We start from the raw sequence: 12,961 nt of genomic DNA, 5'->3' as shown, positions 1-12,961 counted from the left end.
AATGGAGTCGCCCTGCACACACTGAAGCCCTGGTGCTTGCTGCCCAGGGAGTCCTCCTCCAGTCCCCTGGCCTCAGCAAGCCCAGAACTGTTTGGAAGGGTCTGACCCGGGACTCACAGGTTTGCTCCTTGTTCTTCAGGAAGCCCCTTCCCAGCTGCCAAATGTAGAACAAACCACTCATCTGTGTGACATTGCCCCTCTACTCCAGGAATAAGCCATCCAGGGAAAAGTGAAGAAGTCTGTTTTGGGAGTAGTAGCCAGAAGCATTCCCAACAGTGCAAACTCCAAGTGCTCCCTGCTCTAGAAAGCTGCTCTTCCTTGCTCACTCAGCTGTATTTTCCAGCCAGGTCCTCTTAACTGGATTAGATTTCTATCATTAGACTAGAAAAGAAGCTGCATCCCAGCAAGAGGTCCAGAGTTATGGATGTTATTTTCTGATATCTTGATCATATCCCCAAGAATGATGATGGAGTAAAATACAGAAAGTACAATGAAATTATCATACCAAGAGGCCACACTTTAACCCAGCCTTTCCGAACCAAACTCTGAGATTTGCCTGTGTAACCAGGTACCACAGTACCTGGGTGCTGCAGGATCATCACTTTTAGTTCTGCTAACACTCTAGAAGCAAAGGAAACACCAGTGTTCACCTCAGACATCCCCAGCCCAGAAGAAACATGCTCTATCAGCAGTACTTTGGAAGTTACAAATGCTACAGCAGCACTCAAACCAGAACCTTTCAGAGGAAGGCAAAACAGAGACAGCCACACCATGGGAGCTGGGCACCTCTAGGCCTGGCTCCCACACCCATGCCCACCTCCACAGTCCAGGTACAAACACAGCACACAAGCTGCAAGAGAGGCAATCTCAGGAACATGAAGAATCACCATGTGAATAGCTCACGACGACACAAAGACTTCACGTTTAGTTTCATCTGCCCAAGCGCCAAGACAGGACTGAGTCTGGCTTTAAACCCAGTCTCCCTGTCAAAAGGGAGTTTTACAGAGGAAACATCTCACCCTAGTGCAAGTGCTGCCACAGCCTTACGAGGCAGAACCTTGACCCCCACACACTCACTGGACAGCCCCGTATTTCTTCCACAGCTGCTTTGCCAGGGCTAACACACACCAAGGGCCTCCATTCACAAGGATTTTATTTTCTTGTAACAAAGAAACAAAAAAAAAAAAAAATCATACACATTAGAAACATGAATACAGACAACAAATAAATTAATGTCAAATGACAGACTGATTGCCAAGGTGCAAATGAGCGGTGACAGTGAGAACTGCTTGATTGGGTGGGAGACTTTCAACACAAAACATCGTTGGCAGTGCTGTTGAAGCTTGGGAGGAAACAGAGCCACAAAACGTGCTGCTTCAGAGGGGACAGCAGCTGGCCAAGCGAGCCAACCCTGCCTCACCCTCCGGGAAGAATGTTTGGTTTAAGAAGGCAGAAACCCCAGAGCTCAATAGTAACCAGCTTTTAAACCACCTCTGTAGAGTGTCCTGGCAACGGAGAAGCTTCCAGTACCAGACGCAAGGCTGCTGCTGCCACCTCACCACTAGAGAAAGGCTGCTGCTGGTGGAGGGAGCTCTGCCACGCAGTCGTCGGATCAAGAGAGAGGAAAGGAGACCTGTTTGCCATAGGACAGGTGAAAAATACAGAGCATCCCTATAACGCCTAAGGGATTAGATGTGGAAGTTCCTTCCACTTTTCCTGAAAGCAAGTGTTAGCTGCTCCCAGTAACTGGTTCTGACTTGGCCAACAATTACATACAGCAGTATCAGAGCAGGGAGGGATGTTTAGCCTTGATCTGCCCTCAGCCCTGCCCCAGCCCTACAAAATGCATTTAGTGATGATGAAACAAAAACCCCTATTTGAGAAGTGTCCCTGGTGTCCAATGCACTTCTACATGATTCATGTAAGATGTTAGAAAAGAAAATAATAATCAAGCAGCACCTACAGTGCCAGAACATCAGTAAGTCTGTTGTCTAGGAGAAAGCGGGACAGTGTTGTTTTGCAGAAAGGAGAAAGGAGGATTACTTGGTTCAAGCCGCACCAGCTCTGGGCATTTCCACCTTTTTGGAGGAACACGAAGAGTTGGAAGAGGAACAATTCTTCCTTGTTACTGCCAAGCCCCATTAGATTCTGCTCCCTGCCTTTCTATTAAGAGATCCTTAGAATGATCACTTCTCCATTTTTCCTTTAAAAAGAATTCAAAGACAGACGTACTAGGTGTTGAACCGGTCACACCGGATACTAAGGGGGTGCCACATTTAAAACAGACCCACCACATTCCCAGAGCAACTTCCTTCTGGCAGTTAATGCTGCGGTTTTCAGTCCTTGCTTGTTTTCATCATTTTCTGCTGGTGTTCTGTATGGCATATACAGAACCACAGTCCTCCTGAGGATACTTCAGCGCTCAGGATGACAAGACAATCAGACCAGAGGGAGACAGGCCACCCTGCCTGCACACCACACGCAGTCCTGTCCCACAAAACATGGTTCACGGTTTCACTGTGGTGTACTGTGCTGGGAAGCACATCTAGTGCAGCTTAGCAGACCGAGCTGGTGCCATACAGCAGACAGGATGGTTTACATTGGTTTAGTACTAGTGCAGGAGTTTTTCCAAGACTGGCTTTAGGAGGACAGTCACAACTGTTTCCTTTTCTGAGATGAAGAGCTGGAAGGGAGACTTTCCTATTTTACTGCAGCACAATGGGACAGGGAAGCAAGCCTACGACACCCTGTAGCCTGCTAAAGACACCAGAAGATTCTTCCTAGAACCCAGTGGGAGTGAGCACATTCAGATCCCGAGGTTTGATATTATGGGAACGTGGAGATTGTTTCCTCCCTTCTGTGACTGGAATGTCCATTTTGGGTGGTTTGAAGGTGACTGGATCCTCTGCCATCCTAGTAGCCTGAGCACGCATCAGCTCCATTGGGGATGGCTTCTGGGCACCCTTATAGGATTGGATGGTAAATCCTCCTGATGAAACAAAAATCACAGCAAGTAAGAACCAGGAAAACTCGCCAAGTCCTTTTCCCACTGCTGCCGGGGGAAGTGGGCTGTGTCACTGATGCCCAACACTGCAGAAAGCCTGTGCAAGACCCAAGCAGCTTCACATCATCTAAAGCCTATTCCACATCAGTGGCTGGCACTTCCAGTTGTAGCTCCAGACAGCAGAGAAAGAGTAAAAAGCTATCACCTTCACACCCAGCCCTTTCACTGCAGCTCAGTGCAAGTTATTTGTCCTTTCAGATCCCTGGCAGAGGTTTTACCCTAACTGCTTTATATTTAGGCACAGAAATGATATGAATACCACACATTCACACATTCACAAGATGGTCCTAGAAAGTAACATGGCAAGCAGGATAAGGCTCCAGAAATAGCTAGCAAGTTTGTTGTGTGACAATGCTCTTGCAGGGCAGAAGATTTTTAGAGGACATACCTGGATCATTGGTGGATTTCTGGATGGCTTTGGGTCCAAAAAAGCTCCATCTTTCAGATGGCAATCTGTCCCCACCAGCTTCCATGGCAAAGTCTGGTCCCGTGATAGAAGTAGAGGATCCCTGACCAAACCAACCCCTAGGGAAAAATCATTGAGATGTAGAAAACATGAGAATAAATACGTCAAGTGGCCCCACTGTACCAGGAACTTTATGTGTAGTTATGAGGGGCAATTTAAATGATCTTAATAGGTTTGTTACCACCCAGAATTAGTATATGTATGTCCAAGTTCCACAAGCTTTCAACATTTGGATCTACTGAACACAAATCCAAAGCAGGTGCCAAATTTTACTCCTCAGTCCCTCACTGGATAAGGGTATTTGTAGCAGCTCCCACCTCAGCAGCCTGCAGGAAACCAAAGGAGGCAGTGGTCTGCCAGGAACAGAGTACCTGTTTTTATGCTTGGGAGAGGAGTGGGGAGTGCTGCTTGGAGTGGACTGAGCAGAAGAAGTCTGTCTGTCATCTTTTGTCATCTCTCCACTCTGCATTTTTAGCTTCTGTTGGGAGAGGCAAGAGAAACACAGAGGCAACAGAGCTTAAATACAAGACATAAGGAACAAATGGTGAGTTTTGTTGTCAAAACTGGACAATTTTTTATATCACAGATGATAAAGGATTCAAGTGTCGCTTCACCTAAAGCTAAACCCAGTATTACAATACTTGCATACACCCCTTAAGCTTCTTTCCAGATCAGATATAAGCATTTTGGAAGGGCGTTACGCTCAAGACACATCCTCCAGGCTAGAGGAAGTAAAATAACACCTACAGCTCACTCTGCAACTCAGAGTCACTGCCCAGCAGTAATGCACTGCCTCAACACCAGCATTCACGGGGGGTTGCAGACATAGCAGATCCAGGTTACACATCAGTTCAGGTGCCTGGTAACAAGTCTAAATGCCACAGGAATCATTTGTCCACAGCACTTTTCAGAGCAACAGAGCTTTCAGTCACACAAGTTCTCTAATGAAGGTGAGACCGGACCTCGTACAGAAGGTAAAAGGTCTAGAGTACTAGACCCTGAGAAGTAATCCACATCCCACAGGATGAGAACACTGCTCTAGAACACGGAGATGAACTACGTTTGAAGAACATGCCTGGTCATGAAATAAACAGGAACTGGGTGTATGTGAACCAGGTTATTACAAGTCAGACAGTACAAACTGAACTTTGAAGAAGTCACTTGAAGGGCAGTTATCGTTCAAACACCAGTTACACATGCACCTTCTCAGAACGTTTCCTGTGCCCATCCAAGCCACACTAATGCAATTCACCAACACTGTTATTGAAACTTTGACCTTGTGGGAGTACACTCAGAGTTCACTATTAAACTCCAGCTGCAAAATTAACGTGGGCAACTGAGCTCATCAGAAACATATGGATTCAAGACCAGTCTTTATTTCCAGTAAGAGGCAAGCCCAATTTCATCTGGGAACTTCCACATCAGAAGTGCAGTTTACAAGTTCTCTTGGGACAAACAGTTACAACAGTCAACTGCAGGGCACCATTCAAAGGTACAGCAAGAAACTAGATTCTGGGAAGGGATGTCCCCAGTTGGAAAGACGACTGTGATTGTCTGACATGACTGTGGAATATGACAGATTTCAGAAAAAAAGTCTGTTTCAAAACTATAAAGGCAAACACTAACTTTAATACAAGAGAGTAACTTTTTTTATACAAGCTAAAAGCCTTCAGAGGACGCAGTTTAAGGAGAGTCTTAGCAACACGCTCCAGAAGTTATGTCACCAGATAAGTGTTAAGCCAGTACACAACCTACATGGAGAAAGCCAATGCAAAATAAGCCTTACATGAACCGCCTCAGCCACTCGGTGATACTTGGTCTCCTCAGTAGTGAGGCCTTTGTGGGGAGTGTAGCCAGCTTCTCTCAGCCCCGCCTGCTGCTCAAAGCGCTGAATGCTCTCCTGAGTCTGCTCTGGAATGGACAAGGGCACATAGTCACACAGATATGCCACAGTTCTAGAAAACAAAGGCAACTTAAGCAACCAAATGCAAAACCCTTTTCTCATCATTCATACCTAGATATTGTGATGAGTTGACAGAGGCAGCAAGATGAAGCTTGCTGATAAGATATTTCGACTTGAAAACTATCCTGAGTCATAGGGCTAAGACAGATGAACAGTGATTTGTCCCCAAACCACCAGATGTATTACAAATGCAACACCTGTAATTAAATCCACCTCACCCCAGAAGCTGCACTCCTAATTATAACTTCCTAAATCTAGCAGACCCCAATGAGCCAGACATTTTAAGTGGCCCTCTAGATTCAAGGGAGCTTTTTTGGCCAACAAAAAAAATGAAGTCTTCTGAAAGACTGCCCACACCAGCTAATCTGACAATCACAGCCTTGCAGAACAGGTGGTAAAGACTCCCAGTGGTTCTAGGTTAGGTGAAGTCAGCTGTTTCAGCCAAATACAGAGTCAGCATCTAATACGCAGATACCAATTTCAGTTCTGAAAAATATGCAGGGAGGGGCAAGTGCTTATAAGTTGCTCACTCCCTAGTGAGACTACGAAAAAAGTCAAAAGGAATTAGAGCACACAAAGATTACTGGAAAAGCCCAATGTCTTCTCTAAAACAGGTAACACTTCCCATGTTAATGTTCCTGTTATTTGCAAGGATAATGCACTGTATATATGAGAAAACTAGAGGACCTTTGTCTGTTATTTCCCAACTTGTGACTGAATATTCTTCCTGGGAGGTGTAGGTTGGGGCTCCTGACTGGTTACTGCAGAAGAACATTTTTAGGCCATCATGGTTTTATCTAGATTAGCATTTTATCATTAAATTAGCACAGGAGCTGCTTTTTCCAGATGAAAGTCCAGTCCATATTCCTAGGCATTATTTTCTGATGTGTTGACTATTTTTGATCCAAGACTGAAGTACAAATGTATAGCTATTCCAAAATGCTGGTCTGAAAAACTAAAAGTCTTTGGAAGCATTGCTTGGATGAAGCTCAGATCCCAGCTGCTAAAAGAAGAGGCAGCAGGGACAGATTAACACAGGAATAACTCCTCTTGTTGCAAATTGGCACGTCTTCTCTGCAAACAAAACTCACCCAATTTGATGTTAAAGCATTATGATCTATGAGATTTGTTTTTTTTTTTTAAAGTAAGTGTTACTGTTAGCAAGACAGCTGCTGCTCTTAACCAGCATAAACACCAGCAAGTGCTCCATTAGCACAGTACATCAGCTCTCCACAACACTTCAGTTAATTTTAAAGCTTTACTTGTTATTCAGAAATACCAAGTTAATAAGCAAACAGGTTGGCGGCAGCAGCTGCTCTCTGCACTCCAGCAACAAGGTGGCGTGGACTGCAGTGTCCTATCAGCAGGTAACATACCCTGCACTCCCCCCTCATCACCCACCCCCAGCACCTGGAAACACAGAGGCAGTAAGCATGGCCTATTCCCTACTTCCTTGCTTCCTTCTAGAAGCCAAATAAGCCTCACACAGCTCAAAAGCAGAGTCGGTCTGAACCCACAAGCTGTCCAGGAACTCTGGTAAGTTACCCTGAAGCATTACCAAGCCAGAGCACGCTCACATGCCCACACCCCATTAGCCACCACATCAGAGGTGAGAGCTCTTACTTGTTATGAGAGAGTTCATGATGATATGAGTGGCCTTGGCCTTCACCACAGGTACCTTGTTCACACTTTCAGTGGATGATGAAGGAGTTATGACAGGGGCATTCATGCTGGCATCCCCTTCCTCAACCTGTGGGGAAGAAGCAGGGTACAGTTGAAGATGAGAAAGTATCTCAGCACCTTGCCAGGACACATCTCTAACTACTCAAATGAGATACAAGGCCAAGCTGCTGTAGCATCTAGCCTTCATCCTGTGGAAGGAACCCGTACGCTGTTCTGGCTACAGCCCAGGAACATTTAGAGCTTGAACCTTATAATTCTTAGCAATGAACAAGCAACTTGCATCAAACATTTGAAAATCTACCAGGCTGAGAGCCAACAAGTTGTTAGCCTCAGTACAAAAAGGTGAACAGGAAAGAAAACAGAACATATCTACTTCCATTCTCATAACAGCAAACTGGACTTGAAGGTCAATTGGGCAAATGCACCCTTCCACAGACAGCTCAGAAACACAAACTATTTACAGAGTGGCAGTCACACAGATTAGAGGCTGGTGTTTAAACCTTGTTTCTCCCCCCCCTCCCCTCCCCCAATTCCTTGTATCAGTTTCTTGCTTAGTGGTCATAGCTCTATACTGATCACAAGACCCTAGCAACAAAGAACCAGACAATGAATGCTAGAAAACAAGAAAACCTGTGAAACACAGGCTTCCTCCATCCTAACACAGGACCTACTATTCCCTGACTGTACAGTTTGCTTTTTGTGCCAAACCACAACTTTAGGTTTTCTTCCGCAAAAAAAAAAAAAAAGATTTTAAAATAAAATGAGGCAAAAAGCAAAGGATAAACTCAAAAGGATGCAGAGTTATTTACTTCCATTCAACAACATTTAACTTCACTTCAAACTTAGAAAACAGCCTCTAAATCTAAACGAGCTGGCCCTGCACTCAAAGCATGCCCACAATCATTTCATAGAACGGTCTGGGTTGAAGGGATCTTCAAACATCATGTGGTCCAGCCCTGCTGCTGCAGGCAGGGACATCTTTCACTGCATCAGGTTGCTTAAAGCCTCGTCCCACCTGACTTTGAACACTTCCAGGAATGGGGCATCCACAGCTTCTTTGGGCAACCTGACCCAGCGTCTCACTGCCCTCATAGCAAAGAATTTACATCCACCCTTTTGCTCTGGTTTCATTATACCTGGTAATAGCTTTTCTTTTTTTTTTAACCCATAAACACCTCCCGTAACCAAGGAGACTCCCAGAACACACCCATCTCAGCCGTATTTCAGTGTTCCCTCAACAGGGACAGGCAGCAAAGCCGCTCTCTTGTCCCCAGCGCCTCCCGGGGGCTCCCAAGGCCCGGCAGGTCCCAGACGGGGCGGGGGGGGGGCGCGGCCGGCCCGGTACGGTGCCGGCGGCAGGCAGGAGGGAGGGAGGGAGGCCTGGGCCAGTGCCACCGCGGCAACCGGCCGGCCCGTACCTTCGAGAGCTCCTGGTACTTGCGCTCGGGGATGACCGGCTGCTTCCAGAGGACGTTGGCGCACAGGTCGGCGGGCGGGGGCGTCATGGGGGCCGTGTCCTCCAGGGCGTCGTCGTAGCTGAAAGCCCGCCGCGGCACGCCGAGGGGCAGCGACATCTTGCCCGGGCGGGCCCCGCCACCCTGCTCCAGCGCTGCGGACAGAGAGGGCAGCGCTCAGCGCCGCCGCCGCGGCCTACCCGGGCCGGCGGAGAGCGCGGGGGCGGAGGGGGCCTTACCGGGAGCGTCCGGCTGCCGCGAACTCATAGCGGCACGGCTGAAGCTGGCTGAGGCTAGCGGGGCTCGGTGTGGGGCGGCGGGCCGGGGGGCGGTGGGCCGCGCGGCGTCATGGCGGAGCCTGCGGCGGACACGCCAACACCTCCGCCGCCGCCGCTACCGGAGGAGAGTCACGCCCCCGCGGGAGAGCCCTTATAGGCGCGCAGATCTCGCGAGAGCTGGCAGCGACGCGCGGGGCACGCTGGGAGGTGTAGTTCTGATCTCGGTGGGCGTGGCCATTGGGGCGTGGCTTCGTTGAAGGGGCGTGGCCGTGCGAATCGCTGCCGGGTGCGGGGGGGGGGGGTGTGTGTCACTGCGGGTCCGGGCCCGGCGGGGTTTGGGACACAGCCCGGCCCGGGCACGGCGGGGCTGACGGTCCCTGCCCGCCCTGGCACACCTGCCGCCTTGCTCCTGCCCCACCACGCACCAGCCCCGCCGGCAAAACATGCCGCCCCCCCCCCACAGGGGTGCCCAGCCCGCCCACCGCCCCGGCATCGGGACCGGGGGCCGCGCACGGCGGCTCCAGGGGAGACCCCGCAGCCGCTCCCGGTGGAGCCTGGCCCGGGGCAGGGATGCGTTGCGTCACCGGGGAGGATTGCCGGGATAAACGAGTCCCGTGGGAGCTGGGCTGGCGTGAGGTGGCTGGCTCACGCGTCAGTGCACTGTCTGGGCAGGCCCTGCTGCCTCTCCCCTCCCTCCCACCCATACACCCCTCCATCCATACATCCATGCAGACATCACTCCCACCCATCTACCCATCCATCCACCCATCCATCCACTCACCCACCCATCCATCCATCCACCCATCCATCCATCCATCCCTCCCATCCATCCCTCCCATCCATCCACCCACCCATCCATCCATCCATCCATCCATCCATCCCTCCCATCCATCCATCCACCCACCCATCCATCCATCCATCCATCCACCCATCCATCCATCCATCCCTCCCATCCATCCCTCCCATCCATCCACCCACCCATCCATCCACCCATCCATCCACTCACCCACCCATCCATCCATCCATCCATCCATCCATCCATCCCTCCCTCCCTCCCATCCATCCACCCATCCATCCCTCCCTCCCATCCATTCATCCCTCCATCCCATCCATCTCCCCACCACCCACGCCGTCAGGCGGCCCCTTTAAGCGCGGCTGTGACGTCAGGGGCGGGCACAGCTGGCGCTGGCGCGCGGCCCGCGGGCACAGCTGGCGGGGGGGCGCTGCCGGTGCCGGTGCGGCATGGCTCCGGCCGGTGCCCTGCGGGAGCTGACGCTGGCCCTGGGGGCCGCCGTGGCCGTCCTCGGCTCCCTCCTCTTCATCGCCGTGAAGATCTACTTCCGCGGCACCGGCACCGGCACCGGTTGGAGCGGCTGGTGGGAGCGGGAGCTGCGGGAGCTGCGGGAACGAGCCCCTCCCGGCGACGCGGTAAGGGGGGGGGACACGGACCCTCGCCGGGACCCCCGGCCCATCGCCAGTCAGGAAGGGCACAGAGTCGGGATCTCCCCGGGATCCCCTTTACCGGGAGCCCAAATACCGGGAGCCCATTACCGGGATCTCAGGGCAGGGTCGGGGCAGGGGGTCGGGATCCCTCCGGTTCCTCACACCCTCGAGAGCGTCAAGCTGGGGACGGGGCGGGGGGTCGGGAACGCCCCGGTGACCAGCCGGCTGGGGAAGGCTCTGGATCACCAGCGGGATCCCTCTGAGCACATGGGGCTGGGGAAGGGGGCACGGGGTCAGGGCTCCCCTGGGATCTCGCAGTGGGATCCCTCCGGAGCCGGTCAGACTGGATTATTCCCCAGGGTATTCCGCAGGATGATGGCCCTTGGGGACCCTCCTGCAGCCCATCCTGCTGTGGAAGGGCTCCCCAGTCTGAACCACCCCTGGAGCCCACCGAGTGTGCAGGAGCTGGGAGGGCTGGCAGGACCCCTTGCTCCAGGCTGGTCCCTCGACCAGCTGCCTGAGCACGGGGCTGGGGGTGCCAGGACCAGCCCCTCACCCTCCCGCGTCCCCACAGCCGGACTGGCGGCAGGTCCTGGTGCTGGGGCTGGATGGGGCCGGGAAGAGCAGCGTCCTGCACTACCTCTGCAGCCAGACGGCCAGGGACCGCATCGCACCCACCCACGGCTTCAACTCTGCCCAGCTCTTCATCGAGGGGATGGAGATGGACCTGCTGGAGGGTAAGGCTTGCCTGGCTCCAATGTGTCCCCCAGAGCTGAGCCTGCACAGCCTGGAGGGTCCCCCCGCCTGCCAGCACCGGGCTGGGGGCACCGAGTGACGGGAAGTCTGGTTCCCCGGGGTGCTTTGGGGAGGTGGCAGCCCCGATTGCCCCCACGCCGGTGCCTGATCCTGCCCATCTCCTGCAGTGGGCGGCAGTCAGAACCTGCGAGCGTACTGGCACCACTACCTGAGCCAGGCCCACGTGCTGGTGTTCGTGGTGGACTCGGTGGACAGGTCACGCCTGCTGACAGCACGCCAGGAGCTGCACGCGCTGCTGGCCAACGAGCCCCAGCTGCCCCTGGTCGTGCTGGCCAACAAGCAGGTGAGTGTCCGTCTGTCCATCCGTCCCTCCAGCTGCCCCTAAAGCTGTTTCCAGTGAAACTGTCCCTCCCCGGAGCCCTAAGGGGAAATCCTGACACCCAAAATCCACCAGCTCTTGCAAAATCTGATTTCTCGGGGCCTGTCTCCTCCAGTCTTCATCAGAAGGCGCGGCTGCCATTACCAGTGCCCTGGCTAACGAGTTTCAGGAGAGCACCCGGGCAGCAGCATGCGAAATCGCCGAGGGGGAATACATTCCCAAGGCAGGCGGCCAAGCGCGTGCCTGGTGCTGCTTCCCATTAGCTTGTGCCAAAACGGCTCCAGTGTAGGCAGCCCTGCCTGCGCTCAATCCCTGCCAGGACAGGGCTCCTGCCAGCCAGCAGCGCGGCTCCCAGCTCCGCGGCTCCTGGGGCTGCTCCCCTCCTGAGCGGCCGCCTCTCTCCCTCATAGGACAAGAGCGATGCCCTGAGCACGGCAGAGCTGCAGGAGGAGCTGGCCCTGCACACCCTCAGCGGGCAGCGGGAGCTTTTTCTCCTGCCCACCAGCGCGACCTGGGACGGCCTGAACACTGCCACCAGTGTCCTCCACGTAAAGAGCTTGCTGGTCACCCTGCTGTCCCAGCCCTGAGCCAGCGTGGGGGGCAGACAGGCTCCCACCCCCGACGCGGCTCCTCTTCAGGGTCTGCAGCGCAAGGATGAAGGCATCTGGGTGGGTGCCGCTGGAGCTCAGACACGCTGGTAGCAGGCTGCCATTCCTGGGGTGCTTGCTGTACCCCACGAGGTTTGGGGTTGAGCTGTGGCATGGCTGCCCTCAGGGAACATGAGCAGCAGCCTCTGCTCTCTGCTACAGGGAGAGGACAGCCGCTTCCCCCAGTTCAGGGATGCAATCTGCCTTGGGATGGGGGCACAAGCACGGCTCTTACCTCCTGGTGAGTGGGAACGTGCAAGACAGGGCAGGGCCCTGCACCTTCATGGCAGCCCTGTAGGATATTAAGTGGATGGGGCTGGAAAAGCGAGATAGCCCTCTCACCCACTGGCATGGACAGGTTGTCTCAGGAGATGGGCTCTCCTTCCCAAAAAGCACAAGGAGTTACTGCTGGCACAGCCCTGCCAGTACAGCACACACTAGTGGAAATAACCAGCTCGGGCTGTCCCTCACTGGGGCTGAGCACAGCTCTCAATCCCCCCAAGTCTGTATTTAAAGCCCTGTCACGAGATAAAGGCAGGTATCGGGCAGCCCTGCACTGCCCCTTCTCTCCGAACATGGGTAAAGACGGGCTGTTTGGTAGGAGCTGCGCTCAGCAGGCGTTTGCCCCCCTGCCCAGTCTCCCTCCCTCTCAGCTGCCCCAGGGAGACGGGGAAGGAGCCAGGCTCGGGCCCGCAGGAGGGGAAAGAGCCAGGCTCGGGCCCGCAGGAAGCTCTGCCTGCAGGCAGGAGGCTGCTGGATCCGGCCACAGGGCGTTGGGTCCTGGAAAACGCATTGGGGAAGCTGGGGAGCATTTCAGGGGAAGGGAGT

At 53.2% G+C, this 12,961-nt stretch overlaps 2 protein-coding genes across 2 annotated transcripts; one reads left to right on the top strand and one right to left on the bottom strand.

Annotated features, from left to right (window-relative positions):
• Positions 1 to 1,135: 1,135 nt before the first annotated feature.
• On the bottom strand, positions 1,136 to 9,054 carry KIAA1191 (KIAA1191 ortholog). Its single transcript, XM_074156106.1, has 7 exons — positions 8,870 to 9,054; positions 8,595 to 8,785; positions 7,117 to 7,243; positions 5,317 to 5,441; positions 3,902 to 4,008; positions 3,453 to 3,589; positions 1,136 to 2,989 (listed from the first exon to the last, which is right to left on the bottom strand). Exons 1-7 carry the CDS (start codon positions 8,895 to 8,897, stop codon positions 2,781 to 2,783), a joined length of 924 nt encoding a protein of 307 aa, XP_074012207.1. The 5' UTR covers positions 8,898 to 9,054; the 3' UTR covers positions 1,136 to 2,780.
• Positions 9,055 to 10,150: 1,096 nt separating this feature from the next.
• ARL10 (ARF like GTPase 10) lies at positions 10,151 to 12,073 on the top strand. Its single transcript, XM_074156558.1, has 4 exons — positions 10,151 to 10,336; positions 10,926 to 11,088; positions 11,275 to 11,450; positions 11,897 to 12,073. Exons 1-4 carry the CDS (start codon positions 10,151 to 10,153, stop codon positions 12,071 to 12,073), a joined length of 702 nt encoding a protein of 233 aa, XP_074012659.1.
• The last annotated feature ends 888 nt before the right edge of the window (positions 12,074 to 12,961 follow it).

The sequence above is a fragment of the Numenius arquata genome, chromosome 11, assembly GCF_964106895.1.
Source record: "Numenius arquata chromosome 11, bNumArq3.hap1.1, whole genome shotgun sequence".
Classification (NCBI taxonomy): Eukaryota; Metazoa; Chordata; class Aves; order Charadriiformes; family Scolopacidae; genus Numenius; species Numenius arquata.
The sequence above is the reverse complement of the archived record's forward strand: the minus strand, read 5'-3'. Positions and strand labels throughout refer to the sequence as shown.